The 15,858-nt window shown below is 43.4% G+C and overlaps 1 protein-coding gene across 3 annotated transcripts in view; it reads right to left on the bottom strand.

Moving 5' to 3' along the window:
* GPAM (glycerol-3-phosphate acyltransferase, mitochondrial) overlaps positions 1 to 15,858 on the bottom strand; it is a 45,517-nt gene that overhangs the window by 23,736 nt on the left and 5,923 nt on the right. For 2 of the 3 annotated variants that reach the window (XM_056350996.1, XM_056350994.1), the window contains 3 exons: positions 7,154 to 7,284; positions 5,022 to 5,144; positions 1,965 to 2,038 (listed from right to left, as the gene is read on the bottom strand). In XM_056350996.1, the coding sequence (XP_056206971.1) occupies positions 1,965 to 2,038; positions 5,022 to 5,144; positions 7,154 to 7,255 (299 nt within the window). In that variant the 5' untranslated portion in view covers positions 7,256 to 7,284. Of the gene's footprint in view, positions 1 to 1,964; positions 2,039 to 5,021; positions 5,145 to 7,153; positions 7,285 to 8,600; positions 8,820 to 15,858 lie in introns of those variants that run through there. The other variant, XM_056350995.1, reaches the window with a different exon arrangement.

Here is a 15,858-nt window from a genome sequence, read left to right as displayed (position 1 = left end):
CTCCACAAAGCAAAAAAAGCTGGGACCCCTGAACAGCAGAGCTGATGTGATGGGGCAGAATTAACAGCTAGAAGAAGAAATTAATTTCTGGCCATTCCTAAGACCAGAACACTCAGTATTATGCAAAAACCCTGTCCTGAAGTCTGCTGCTGCAATGCACTGCTGATGCTCTACCAAGTGTCCCAAACTGAACTGGTGGCAATGCTCATGTCGCTTTCCGTGCTGGAGTGTCGCCAAGGTCCCACTCCTTGTTGTCACCTGAGTAACTGATCTTGGCTGTTAAACCTCCCTACCACATTTCAGTGAATTTATACGTGTTAAAACCAGCTAGGAAAGATGAGAAGGAACTTCTGCACTGCAAAAGGCCACTCGCGTGATAATTGAGTGCACACGCACCAGCCACCAGCACAGCCTGCCTGACATGTAACAGTTATACATATATTCAGTGCATCTCGAAGGACAATGCATCTGACTATTCATGCTGTCAGTAAAGTAGACTGGTGACTCTGCCTTAATTGCTTTTCCATTTTCCCTTTCTCATGAGAGTTTGAGAGCCTTATTGATTTTTCTAAAAAGCAAAGTTGAGGATATGCTTCTTTCTGACAACAATTTTGGCAACTATGAACACATCATCACAGCAGCATACAGTTATTGCAGGGATATGTCAAAGTATAAAGGCTTATACATTCATTTTACAGCTTAGATATGATGTAGCATAATTAGAAAAAAATGTTTTCTAATCATGTAGCAATGGTAGAAGACAAAACCCACGCAAAATAGACCCAGCGAAGATATAATGTAAAACTGACATGTTCACACCTCGGAAAAAGGCTGTGGTAACATCTCAGTACTGGCACGATACGCTTGCAGTTAAAGAGAATGCCTCTTGCTTTCTAAGGCCAAGAAACTGTGACTATATAACCCCACGGGACCTCATAACTTCATTAATATTTGTCAGTTTCCAGACTATAATGACATTCTGAGCTAAAGGCATTTTATTGCAGAATAATTCATTAACCTGCGTTTTGATGCCCTTGTATTTTTAATTTAAGGAAGTCTGACCGTTCAAAACCATTCAAACAGAGTTTTGAAACTAAAAAAAAAAGTTAAATGCTATTTCTGTTATTTCTCTGTACTCTAAACTACAAGCTCAACTCTTAAAAAAAAACATAATTAATTCAAATTGAAGAAAGAACAGCCTCTAACATTAGCTTCCTCCCTCTCGAGCACAGCACAATGCTGCCTTTCTTCCACCGAGACACTTCGGCTCATTTCTTTCAGGCTGCTGGCCTCTCTTTGTTTGCTCTGACTCTATGACAAACGCTGCAGGACCTGCTTATGCTAATGATTACTGTAAAAACTTCAGCAAGCCTTATTAACTTTTCAAAGAACAGAATAAAGATTTTTGTATACTTTATCTTCATCCCAGAACATAAGTTTTATTTCCAGTAGAGCAAAGATCTATCATGGGTTTTAGGTCACATACACCATTCTACAGGAGCTGCACTCTGCCACTGAGGCAGAGACAGTCTCGCAAGACATGTTCAGGTCTAATTGTCATTAATGATAATAGTCAACGCCTAAATTGTGAGCCAGATCTGCTCTGTAAATTAAAATGCAGCCTGAAGTCATTCTTAAGCATGGGAATAAAACGGCTCCTCTCAGCATTATGCTGTGGATGCTGCCATTTGCACTAAAGGAGAAAGGATATAAACATGCTCTGCTTTTTGTGACACAGGTTTGACCCTTACACTCCTTGTCTATAAACCCAAAGGACTTTGCCCAGCTCCCAGATACATGCAGCCAGATTTAACAAGTACATTACTTTCCTGAGTTCAGCACCAATTCCTGCATTTTAGGACAGCGACATACATTCACTCAGTCCGGACTATCATGGAGATTTCCCTGCCATATGATCAGAACACATGAAATTTTAAAAGCAAAAGAAAGACTTGCTACATTACCTTGTATGTGTCTCATTGATATATATGACATTACGTAGACCCAAAGATGGAATACTAGCATTGAAGAAGTTATCCTGTAAAACAAAGTAAAAAAAGATTGGTGGACTATTTCATTACGTAAGAATAGCTGTGCCTGTACATTCATCGTAACATTTAAAATAATGCAATGTTTTTCACCTCTATTACAAACAAAACCCAAAGCAGAAAAGTGCTGAAAGTGCTGAACTGCTTATAAAGCACATAAACTGTCCTGAAATGAAAATAAAATTCAGAAAGTCGCTATTCCCAACTCCAATACTTTCAAACTACTCTGTAGGCTTTACCGCATACAAAAACAGTTGTATTCTTCAATTCAGGATACTTTATCATATTCTGATGTAATATAAACCAGGACTTGTCAAAATACAGAACTCATCTCTGAGACAGAACTTTATTAAGCTACATTTGGCATTCGTGTAATCACGAGCCTTTTGACACTCTGCCTGTGACACGCGGTCTGCCAGCAGATCACGCGTCACCTAACGGCAGCCCAAGGGTCAGGATATCCATCCATGGTTAGGTGGCAAACCTCCACATTCCTCCACTGCCTGAACAACAAACTCAATCCAGCCTTCTACGTCCCTGGTACAGACTCTGTGTGCCAGGCTATTAACTGTTCTGGGATGAGTTTGGGTGCAGTTCCACTTGGATAAGCAAATATTCCTTCGCAGGAAGACCTAAACTTTAATCTTCCATATACCAGTGGAGTACCTTGACCGAGAGGCTGGTTTCTTTCTGCCCAAGTAATATTTAATTATAAAACTGATAACATGCCAACAGTGAATTGCAGCTAAAACCACTGGGACTGTGCATGTCAAGGAAGACAAAAACAGGACAGTGAAGGAGAAAGATGGTTACTAGCAACAGCACAGCTGCAGAACAGCCTCAACTACCAATTTTGCAATGGGAGTCAGGTAAGACTCTCATTTGTTTGTATTTTATTTAGGAAACATTATTTGCCAGAAATTTAAATATACGAATGTCCTATGTAATTTGCAAATCAGGTAGAAGTCACGTGCTACAATGGGAGCACAGTCTTTTGCCCCATGTTAAAGCATAACTGTGTTGTACATACAATCAACAAATTGTTGCTCTAGGCTCTTAAGAGGAAACTTCAAGGTAATACTAGTTTCTTTGACTGTTCACTAGTAATTTTTTGTATGCCTTAAAGCTGATGAAATGTTCTGGCAAAGAGAAGTGAAATTACTTGTGCTTCGTCTCCCCCAAAATCAGCAACAAAGTTAAGTACCACTGAATGCCCAAGTCCACTCCAGTGGTTATAACCTCGCTCTGTGAAATTCATCCTACAGCTGCATGTCATACTTTAGCTTTTTCTTACTTAACTCTTCCCTGACCCTGTGTCAGGCAGAGGATCTGGTTCTGTGAGACCAAGCGAGACGATAACAGCATTCCCTGCTGCCATGAGGAAGAAGCCCAGCTCCCACCACGACATCCTGCGCTTTCCCACTGAAAACTACCCTTCACCTCTTAGCTTGTACCACCTCTAGCACTCATCCCACCCCTCAACAAGCCAACCTCATTCAGGCAAGGCTGAAAACTAAGACAGCCAGACTAAATGAATAAATAAAGCAGGTAGTTTTCTGCTTGGTTAGTGAATTTGATCAGCCCCCAGGAAAGCAGGAAGGAAAGTAAGAGGGAGAAGTAAGACTTCCCACTCCCAGCATCAGGAAACTGTTAGTTTGGCCAATGCATTTAAGGAAACGTCTCACTCATCCATCCCTTTTCCTTAAGGGAATTAACGAAACAAGCAGCTCAAAAAAAGTGAAATATCTGGAATCTAATGACAGGAACTGGTTTGTTATTGTCTGCTGCAAAGATGGTGTTCAATCCCTGTGGCAGAAGGCAATAAAGGGCTTAATCCGGTCACACCCCTCTCTTAAGTGGGATCTTAGGATAGTTCACTTGTTTCTTATTAAATGAACAAAATACAGAGCAAGATTTTTATTTTTAAAGCACAATTCCCAGCTTGAGAGCTAACAGACTGATTACTAAATGTATAAAGCCCTAAGCTGAGGATTCCCACACACCTTTTTACAAGTCAAAACACTTAAGTGTCTGTTAAATGTTGGCTCAGTTTATGTAATTGCTTGTCTTGCTGCCCACATCATACGTAGCCTTCACAAACATTTGGATTTCTATCCTACATTTGTATGTCATTGCGGCAATTTTCTATTCTGTTATAGGAATAGAGTGAAATAATACATTTTCCCTGGTCAAAGGAATAGGCAAATTTTCGCTCTAGTCCAGCCAACCGTGGAGCTCAGTGCCGGTGTAACTGAGCACAATTTAAAGTCCAGGCTGTACACATAGTCAAATTACACGATAAGCTGATTGCGAACTATATTATGGCATTTATCAGCATTTTGCATCTTCAGCTTCTGGAAAGCCTGCCCAATGCAGTTCAATAAAGTTCACATTTTAAATCAGCTTGTGCAACCTCTCTAGAGCCACCATCTTGACACTGTTCCCAGCAGACAAATATCCTCACCATCGTAACTGGCACTCCTTGTTTCCAGGCTGGGCAGAGAAGCCAGGAATCAGCCAAGTGTAGAAAACCAACCTGTCTTCTCCATCACAGGATTGATCTCTTCAAGTTTGAGAGGACATGTATTGCTTACCCTCAAAACTGTATTTATTCTGTGGATGGAGAACTAAGCGTCCTAAAAGTAAGCCTTAACACTTTCATATGCACCAAATTCCTATTATTAATTTAGCAGAGCAGATAATTTTTTCCAAACAACTTCCTAATGCTAATTCTGAAGAGCTGGAATGTCGTTTAAGTTCACACTGAAAAGTGAGAGACAAAGCATCACAGTAAGTCTGTGTCATCCACTAATTCCATGACAAATACAACCAAAAACAAAGGTGAAAAACTATATTCCTTTATGAAGTAAGAACATTATGGCCTTAATTCTGAAGGCAGGAAAACTACTGATATTTCATTATGCTGCAACTATGCGTTACTGTCTAACATAATCCAGTCCATAATCTTCTTACCCTGCTCTGGGGAGTGCATACGTAGCAACATCGTCCCACAAATGGCCTTTTTCTGCTCAACAGGGTCTCCTTCCATTTTAAAGTGGCAGATCGGAAGAGAGTGGGCCTAGAATTACACTCTCCCTGCAGAATAAAAAGCACTATGTAAATATCCAGAAATAAAGTTTTCACATACCCAGTACAATGTAAGAGGAGTTACCAGAGGGGAAAAACCACCAACACAAAAACCAAACAAACAAAAAAGCAAAGCACAATTACAAAAAACTAACACAAATTTTGCCAAGATTTTTTCTAAAATAATTATTTCCAGATGATGTGATTTTTAAAAATAAAAGCAAAACCACAGTGTTATACTTACGTATCTTAAGCACTGTAGCTTTTACTGACACGCAAAATTTTAAAATAAATAATAAATCTAATAAGAAACAGCAAGAAAGCTGTCAGCTGAGAAAAGTGAAAGAAATTAACAGTAAATTACACTCTCAATGTAAGGGTGCTTGTAATATGAGCAATGGGTTTTAAGCTTTAACTGGATATTACCCTGTAAAATTGCAAGACAACTGAATGTACACAAACTATTAACTCTGTAGCCTCTTTCTCGGCAGTTTTACACAAAGTGATATGAAAAAGGAACAGCTGTGCGTTCTCCAATGTTACACTGTGTTTCTGAAGATTACAGAACCAAAATATCCAAAGCAACTGCATTCACAAAACACATTCTCTGCGTTAGGGCATAATGAAAATATACTTAACTACAATTTTTGTAAAGACATTGATTGTGCCCATTAAAGTCTACTGAATTATTGCTTGCCTGAGAATGAGCATTGGATTGCCATTTTCTGAGTTTATATTCCAAGTTTTTAATGAGGGAAGCTATAGAGACAAAAAAAAAAAAAGCCCAAACTAAAATGTTGTTTAAAATAGCACATTTAAGTGGAAGAGAAGCAGGGTAGAAGGGTTGGAAAACACGAATACAGATTGCCACATACTCAGCTAGAAAGCCAGTGCAGTGAGAAACAACCAGAAAGGCAAAAGCAACACTGAAGACGCCTAAAACCTAAAATGTGCAGGTACCACATTTGGCAAGAGTGTGAAATGACAATTATTCCAAGATTAAGCCTTTCACCTGAAATAAACAAGCATCCAGATGCTAAGTCTGGCCCAATCCCTTCTCTGTCACCTTCTGTAATGCTAACTCCAAAATGAACCAGCTTTGTAACAATACCATCTTCCTTCTGCTTGCCTCCAAGCCCTGACTGAACTGGATACCACTTTCTTACAAAAACTCTTTCCTATCTCTTTCATCTTGCCTGCCTTTATCCCACCCTCTCACAGATCGGTTGGTTACCGCAGCTTGCTGTCCAATGCAACTTACATCTAGCTAGATAGAAAACCCAGCTGCCAGGACATCTGTCCTTACCCTCAACTCTGACCATGTCTCCAACTCTTCCTCTGTATCGAGTTCAAACTCCTCCTCTCCAGAGCTGTGTCTAATTCTTCCTGATCTATGCTTCTAAACCAACCAGTACCAGCCCCGTCCCCATGTGGCTTTTTGCTCCAGCCAGCCCCCTCTGCTCACTGCCCCCTTTGACTCCTCCAAATCCCAAGAGTCACTCAACAGAGGACACAGACTTTTAATAGACTCCTTATTTATATCCACCAAGTTTTCTCTGCCTCCTGTATTGCATGAAAAGCTCCAGCTACAATGGCCACATGACCTACATACCTCTAGCTTCACGCTCCTTTTCACTCATGCATTTCAAACTACATCCTTCAGAACTGCTATAAGCTTACTGTTTGACTTTCTGTTTGACCCCAGCCTAGTCCAGAATGGGATTCTGCACATTTACTGGTATCTAAAATAATTAGTAACATCACACCAGAAGACAGTAAGACTATCAACTGGGTTTGACAGGGTTTTTCTTTTCTAGCAGCATCAGTCTTTGGCACAGCACTGAACTCTTGGCTCCTCCTTACTTTTCAAGTTGAATTAAAACCAAACTGTATTATGCATGAGAGACATAAAGAACTGAGATAAAGCATCACAATAATAATAAAAACAGAAAGTCCACCTTTATCTTGAAGAAAAAGTAAGATAAATATGGCTAGTAAAATTCACAACTTTTACTTACCCATTCTTCACTGGAATGCTTACATCTACTGATGCTGCACTCTGCTGAGGTGGACAAATAGGAAACATCTATTGTTCCAAGGGACAAAGCAGTTTCATCCATGACACAAGAGTTGAACTGAAGATCAGAAGCTGCAAAATAATAACATACAGATGTACATACATATATATACACACACACAGGAACACACCTACAGACACATGACTTCAGTGATGGGTATCTAGCAACAAATTAGCAAACTGGTATTTGTACACTCTTCAGTACAAGTTAGGTTCTGAAGCTGTTTCATTGCAGTCAGAAATCAGCATGATTTTAATATGATAATAAAACCAGCGCATTCAACTTCCATAAGCAGGGCACACCAGTTGGCTACCTGCATGTCCACCTCTCCCTGCTCTTCTTCCCATTACAGGTCAGTATAGTCCCTTTACGCCTCTTCACTGCAGTTTAAACCATTCAGCCACTTTCAAAAGTTTACTATTCCCTTGCGCTCCATGACCTCAGTCTTTCATCATCTGCTTCTCAAGGACACCTGTTATCTATAAAAAATGTCATTAATGTTCTGTGCCAGCCCTGCCTCACTGTATATTTCCCGTGTCTGGTCTAGCTGCAGTCAGATGGGTTTGCAAACCCCCCAGAGCAAGACGTGCGCTATACAAAAGCGTACCCCTAAATCCGAACCCGCTGTTGACATCAATGACACTACGGGCTTAAAAAGCAGGAGAGAAGTCTAAACTTGAGCTATTATTTTCAAATGGAAGTTTTACAGTTCATATAATAAGTGCAGTAAATCATTCTCCCCTGGCCAAAGAAAAAAGCAAGTAGGCCAAACGCATCAGAACAACTTAGCATTGTAGGGTGTATGGGGGGTGGGGGGGCTACGGATTGAGCGTGCTCTGTGACAGAGCCACGGGAGCAGCGATCCAGCATCTTCACCCATGGAACGGTCACCACCGCCTCTCCCAGCTCTCACGGCGAACGAACTTGCACGCGGCCGGGCTACGGGCCGCCCCGCACGGCGCCGCTGACGCCCTCCCCCCCCCAAGGCCAGACCTGCAGCCCCCCGGGCGGGCGCAGCCCCCCCCCGCCGTGCCCGCCGCAGCTCCCAGGGCCGGGGCCGCGCTGCCACCCGTACACCGACCGCACAGCCCGGTGCGCGGGCTGGCCTCGCCTCCTCTGGCTTTAGCACTCCATTCGCCTTTTTCTTCTTCTTCTTCTTCTTTTTTTTTTTTTAATTAATTAGTGCCCAGGCAAATTAATACCTAACCCACCCCATACACACAACAAAAAGGCTGACGAACACCTAAACGGTGAGAGCAACGCGCGTTCTCCTGGCGCTCAAGGTGACCTTGGCTGCACCGGCAGACGTACGGGATGAATTAAAAAACAAATTAATAACCCCCCCATAATTAAAAGCCTCTGGGAGTAACAGCCGCCTCGTACGTACCTCCGACAACGCCCGCCCCGCCGGTGCCGCCGCGGCGCTCAGGCAGCTACCGCGCTGCAGCACGGCATCTCCGGGGCCGCGGCGCCCCTCGCACGCTCACGGACCTGCGGCGGACAGCCCCCGGCCGGCGAGCGCCGTGCTGGCCGCGCAGCGCCCCCGGGCACCGCCGGCGCCCGCTGCCAAGGGGCCGCCCCCGACCGCCGCCAGGGACGGGCAGCCACCGGCCCCGGAGCCCCCGCGAGGCCGGCCGAGCCCCCTCCCCGCCCCCGGCTCCGCGGCAGCCGCAGCGACCGGCAGCGCCGCCCCGCTCCGCCCGCGGGCACCGCCACACGCACCCCGGGCCGACCGCTGCCCCGCGCCACCGCCGGCTCCGCGCGCACCGCCGGCCACTGCCGGGGCCCGCCCCTCCGGCCACGCGGCAGCCGCGCGCCCCGCCCCGCCCCGCCCCGCCGGCCCGGCCCCCGCCCCGGCCCCGGCCCCGGCCCCGGCCCGCACCGCCGGCGCCGCCGCTGCCCCCTGCCCGCCGGGCCGCGCAGCGGCGCCGCGCCTGACGCGACTTCCTGAGCGCCCGTCGCCATGGTGCGGGCCCGCCGCCCGGCCCCGCCGCCTGTCGCCCGCCTCCGCCCGGCCCCGGGCCCAACGCCCGCCCCCGGGCCCGCCACCCGCTCCCCGGCGGCGCCTCCGCACCCCGCGCACCCGCTGCCCGGCCCGCCCCCCCCCCCCCGCTCTGGGCCGCGGCGCCCGGCGCGGCCACCGCAGAGGCTGGGGCACCGGCCGGCTGCCCCCCCCGCGGGCCGCAGTTCCGCCGCGCTCGGGTCAGAGCTGCCCGGCAGAAAACGGCGGCGAGAGTCACGCCGAACCGCGCCCGCGGGGGCTGCGGCGGGGCCGCGCCGCGGTGCCCTCAGAGCAGCTGCGCAGGGCTGGGGACAGGTATCGATCTGCCCCCGGCCTTGCCGCAGTGCCAGCTGCCCTGCGCTGAGCGCAAAAGCAAATGTTGATTGAGATTGCTGCACCTCACCAAACACGGGCTGAGGGTATCTCTTGGCCTGGGCTATTTAAAGATCGTTTTTCTGTGGCTTAAGGCGAGTTGCAGGCCTGTGGAAAGAAAGGCTGGCGCCTGCGCTTCATTGCATGTCCGAGTGGTCAGCGTTACTCAAAACAGCACAGCACAGGAATGAAGTGACAAAATACAAGACATCGTTTCACACTAATGCAAATACTCTGCTTATAAATTTAAGTGACCCAAGGAGGTATTGTCCTTCTAGAGATCTCGCTTCTAGATGTAATTTTGGATTTACTACAAATGAGAATTAACTAAGAATTACAAATGCCTTTCACACGTAAGATGTGATAGACAGAACCCAAACTGCTACAAGCGTCTGTGAGTTCCCTACTTCCCACAACTGAGCACGTCCCAGGCAGTATCACTGGGGCATTACAGCTGATACTTTACAGAGAGCATTCTGCAATTTACCGGTCAGATGAGAGTTTGAATTTCCCCCCTTTGCAAGAAAAGATACTCTTCTTTTGTGGCAAAGTAGACTGGAATATAAGACGTCGACTTTTCAAATAAAAAAATTACTACAAGATGCAGCCCAGTGAAATGCACGACATTAAAAGTTTGTATTTCTGCATAATATACAATGCAACATTTGTGTATAGCAAAGCATCACATTTTTATAAAGGACAATCTCTAATTCTATTTCTTAGAGCGCATTCATATTCTAAAGTTTCTCCCCGTTTTCTCATAATCTGGGCCAAGAATTTCAAATTTGATTAGCAGCTCTGTGTGTCAGTTGCTTGAAATAGTGCCAAACACCCACTTTCAAGTTTCGGTCTTGAAAAGCAACATAGCCAGAATCTTTGGTCACTTTTGAAATACAAGCCCATAACTGTCTAGCTTTGTAACAAAGCTTTAGACTTGATATCAGTTTTTTCTTGCTTGCTGAAGGTCAGCTGGAAACGAGGGGATGGATTCTGTTTTCATCTGGGTCTACTGCAGCTAAGTGGATTTGTAACTGCTTTGCTCATCAGAGCCTAGCCCAAGAGGCAGTCTATATGGAAAAAAAATACAGAAGGTTTTCAGAGTCACAGTGCTACTGTCAGATTTGTGTGATCTCAGTTGTTACATCCTCATCTCAGCTCCGCTTGTATAATGAGCATCTCATTGACTTGGTGGAGTTGTGGAGGCCAGAGAAGGAGATGTCTGCCTCTGATCCTGGGGCACAGCTAGTCAGCGGGACCACATCCCACACTCAGAACTCCACGGAGTTTGTCCTAGGTGGCAGAATTATCCCCAAAATCACATTGGAGGAGATTCAATAACTGGATTACATGAAAACTGAATATAACAGAGGTAGAATGAATGGTTACCTCTAGAGTCTAAGAAAATGCATGAAATGTAAGACACGTATAATTCTTATTAGTGTTGTCTCAGAATTTAATTTCTCATAATTAAACTGCACTTTGATTGTTACTTGGGTACTTCTTAGTAGGCACTCTGTGTTATAAAGGACCATAAATATTGCTTACACACAACTTTATCTTCTCCAGATATGGAATCACTTTGATTTTTTTTCCCCTTCCATGCATAAAAACAGGAGATGATCAAGCAGCGCACTCAGTTTCGGCACACTATAATGTAACTCGGGGCAAACTCTCAGCCACTGAGTGTAAAGCAAGCTTGCCTGTTTCCTTCCCTCTGTAAAAGATGAACTATATAGTACATTCAGAATCTAATACGGATCTTTTAGCATGCTTTTTCCTTGCATGCTTTTGCACTGGTATATTTTTCAGGTTGCAAAACAGTTATTTCTGTGATATAAGTAATAGAAAAATTAGAAGAAAAGCCTCAATGGCTTTATCATAATTTTATGCAGTCTCTAGAGTCCGATTTTATTATCATTTACGAGAAAACTGCTTACGCTATTCTCTAGGCTGTTTTGAAAAGAATAGTGAATAGATACAGTGTTTTACTCAAATATAGCAATTCTGTGTAATAATAATAATAATAGAAAGTTATTTCTGGTATTTGTAGAGCAGTTTTCCTGGTTTTCTAACCTTATAAAATTATTGGCTTATTGTAAAATAAATCCAGAGTTAATTTTGTCACTCATTTGAAAAGGATGCAGAATTAGTCCAATGGCAATTGTAGCTCAGCAAGATCTTTTCACAGGATACACTTGTATAAATCTTCAGGCTTAGTAGTAAAATCTCATTTCAGTATTGAGAGCTTGGTGGTGATGTTGTGTTGCCATGGAATCAAGCAAATAGGAAAAATTTTGGAATGCCCAAAAGGAACAGACTTTCAGAGCTGCATGTGCTCCAAAAAGCTCACATACTGCTGGCTCTCGCTTCCAGAAAAGAGGCTCTATCCTGCTTCCATTGAAGTCAATGGGAGGTTTGCCACTGATCTCAGTAGGAGCAGGAGCATGCCTAAGTTTTGCAATCCATCTTTTTAAACTTCTTTAAACTGAGGTGTTTACCGTGCCAATGAGTCCAGGGAGGCAATTTACATATGATGGCAAATCAGCAGAACCCTGGCTTTGTGTGAATAAGCTGCTGACCATATCGTGCATAGCAGCCTGCAGATGAGAAAGTGGCAGGACTCTATTTAAAAAAAAAACAAAACCAATTTGTCCTTCCTATGTTTAAATTCCTCATAAAGCTTCCAACAGAGTTCAACAAAGTACCTGTTTGCTCAGCAATGCTGTGGGAAGGGGGAAGGGATAAGGGGAACTTCTTTGTACATCGCCTCTACCCCAGGTCTTGCTCCCAGCTCCTTACCAGCAATTCCCATGATGTCACTTTTAGTAATGGAGACATGTTTACAAAAGACTACACAGCATCCTCTTAAGAAAGAAACTTTCAACCCGGGGAGTGCTACAAAAGCTAGGAAACCAAAAACTGCTTGAAGAGGGAGTAAAGATCCAGACAAAGGTTTTTTGTTTGCACTGACCAAACGCGACCTCACATGACTAGGAACAATTATGAACATGCAATTTGGCAGTTGCAGAACTCCATGTCAGCAGTTTTGCCTTTGGTGTACAATATATTAAGAGCTTCTGAGAGTGGCAAGCGGCCATGAAATGGACTGATAAGACTGTATGTAGAAATGATTTGGGTATATTTTAGATCTCCTTTCAAGACAAATGATCTCTTCTATTTCACCTCCCTTGTCTTGAGAACAAATGCAAAATCCATTAAAAGTACAGTGACTCTCTCTTATGCAATATAAAGCACATCGTTTTTCTGCAATTTCTTCTCATTCAAATATCTATTACTGCAATTTTGAAAAGATAAGAGTATTTTAGCCCAAACTGCTCCTAGCTTTTCTCTTGAACTTGTTACTCAAGTTAGTATAAAAAAGGCTTTTGTTCTAACAGAAAGCACTACTGGGTTAAAACCAGTATAACTAATGTTTACACTTACAAACTTTGCACCATTTATCTATCACAAATCAAAAAACCTTAACTATCCAAAGGAATTTGCCAGCATTTTTAATTGAGGAATACTGAATGATAGAATTTGGAACAAGATTCTCCCATACTTAGACCTTAAGCAATCATCTGCTATAACAATGCAAGCCTCCCCATGCCTGCTGTGTTATTTTGTAAGAGGGTTTATTTCAGTTTTCTGCTTTTGTTTGTTGAGGGTATCTGCAAAGCTGACATTTTATCCAAGAGTTGATTTTATCTGAAAAATAACACAGATGAAACAACTGATTTACTGTATAAAGGCCCTAAATACTGTTAGATGCCTCAAAGATATTATCCATTTGTAAATCATTAAAAATCACTGTATGTGGGGGACTCTGGTTATAGCAAGGATAAATCTAGTTTTCTGTTTGCAGATATGTCAAGTTTCACTAATGACTGCATTTCATGCCAAGCCCAATGCACTTCTGCTTGTGGCCAACTTTCCCGCAGAAAACAGACAGAAGAGTTCTCTCTCCAGGAATGCAGAGCTGCTTTCTGTCCCTTCAAACAAAGAACCAAGGAACAGAAATAAAGAAATCAGATCCTAGGGCTGTATGGGCCATTTTGAAAAAAGCAGCATCTCATTAAAAAAAAATCACAAAATCGTGATCTTATCAAATTTGCTGTGACTCATCCTTGAGGGATTGCAAATTGTTCTAGAATAACACAACCCCTAATTATTACGAGGTGCTAGGCAAGCCTTTAAATCAGTATCTCAAAAGGAGGCAGTTTTCACTGCTCTGTTGTGCAGTTGTTGGCTTTAGAAGGACTTGTCATATCTTACAATTTAAAGCACTGTAGGTATTGGAAGCTGGGATCACAGACAGCTCTTTCAACTGCCAGTGCACAAGAGTCTTTGCAACAGATTATATGACCCAGGTGTTAAATCACATGATAGCCCACCTCTCCCCTTATTTTTGAGTATTTGGGACCTTAATCAAGACCCTGTTAATCAAGACCCTGCTGTGTGGGCCACCAAAAGAGTCTTAATGCCTTTGGCATGGAAAACATAAGACCTGTTGGTTGAAAAATTTTCTCAAATTTTGGGGATATATTTTACAAACACCTTGGAGGGGTTAGGAGAGAGCCAGGGCATCTGTTCTGACCTGATGCAGGCTGCCATATATTCCAAAGGCAGCTTTACAACCCCTGTATTTTCTAATCTCTTATTCAATTATCTCTTCTGCAGATGAACAGGGCACGAGCCATCTCTCCCAAGGGCAACACCCCCCCACCCCTCAGTTTACTCAGGGACACAAAATGGATTCACCGGTTCGGGTTTTGCAAAAAGCAAACAGGAAGGAAAACTTCCCACAGACGTCCAGATATTTTTCTTTTTTTTTTTTAAAGTCAGTCTCACTAAAAAATACGAGGTCTTAAGGCTTTAGTTTATCATAGATACACATGATTAACTTTATGTAACTGAAATTTTATCTATGAACACAATCAACAAAAAGTAAACTACAAATTTTACTTCGGGATTGTAAAATTCACTGAGAAACCTGAAAAAAAGCAATTTTCTGCCTTTGGCTGTCGCTTTGCTCTGATCTGGCTACACCAGTTGTTACATTCCAATTCTGACATTCAAATCATGTTAGGCAATTTTCCCACAGTGTGTTTCCCAAACAAAAGCATTTTTTCCCACTCCCACTTATGTGTATCCTGGATCCAGGAAATGCAGAAAAATACCCTTGTTTAAGTCCTAAGACCCAGCCAACAATTGTACTGCAGTGCTGGATTTCACAAACTACCGGTGATAGTTTGACCGAAACAATACCAACTGACCCAGCAAAAGCTTACCTTTTCAGTTACTAAATAACAGATATCCAGCTCACAACGTGATGAAATCCTACTTAGGGTTTGGTGGTTTGTGTGTGGGTTGTGGTTTTTTTTTTTTTTCCCCCACTGTTAGAAGCATAACCTAATACTTTCCCAAGCACCTTGTACCTTCATGAAAGCAGAAATCCTTATGTGTACACCCTGAACTGTTAAATTGCTTATTCCAGGATATTCACCTAGAAAGGCAGAGGCCTTGAGAAGGATATGATCTCTGGCTAAGAGATGCTGTTTCTGCAGCTCTGGCCTTTCCCCTTTATGAAAAACAGTGCACATTACTAACTTGGTATTTCACACACGACCAACCATTGCTTCAGGAAAATTGCATGGTTCATAGCATGCCAGGCTGGTTTCATGAAGCTGTTTGTGGGCTTAGGGCTGAGTCACTCCACAGCTCTTTCAGATTTAGGATAATGCAGGATCAGATATGCCTCTTTATTCTTATTGCACTTTCCCCTTTCGTTCTCTCCTTAGGAGGGGTAAAGCAACGGTGGTTTCTGGAGGGTTCTTGTTTGTTCTATCTTTAGGTGCAGTAAGAGATTAGACTACACATTCCTTGCAGCACAGTGCCCCAGGCTGCAGGAGAGAGGCATTTTGAGCCAGGTCTTTTGTGGAAGAGAAATGATCAATGCCTTTCGTTAAGACCTAATCAACTTAACCTGAGGTACAGGAGAAAGTTGTATCAGCTTTTGCCTTTGAAACGCCTGTCTTTCAGGGACACAAAGTTACCAAAAAAAAAAAAAATCCATCCAGCATAAACAACTGGGCATATTTGAGCACCTGTCCATCAGCATGATTTACTAAAGGTGTCAGAGTAGTTGATAGAATTCAGGTTGAATTATTTTTTCTGAGGGGCTGGAAAAAATAGTAAATTATAAATACCACTTCTGCATTCGTGATGGAACTTTTTAATTTTCAGTGTTATGGATTGACTACAGCAGCCT

Source organism: Falco biarmicus, chromosome 9, assembly GCF_023638135.1.
Source record: "Falco biarmicus isolate bFalBia1 chromosome 9, bFalBia1.pri, whole genome shotgun sequence".
Lineage (NCBI taxonomy): Eukaryota > Metazoa > Chordata > Aves > Falconiformes > Falconidae > Falco > Falco biarmicus.
The sequence above is the reverse complement of the archived record's forward strand: the minus strand, read 5'-3'. Positions and strand labels throughout refer to the sequence as shown.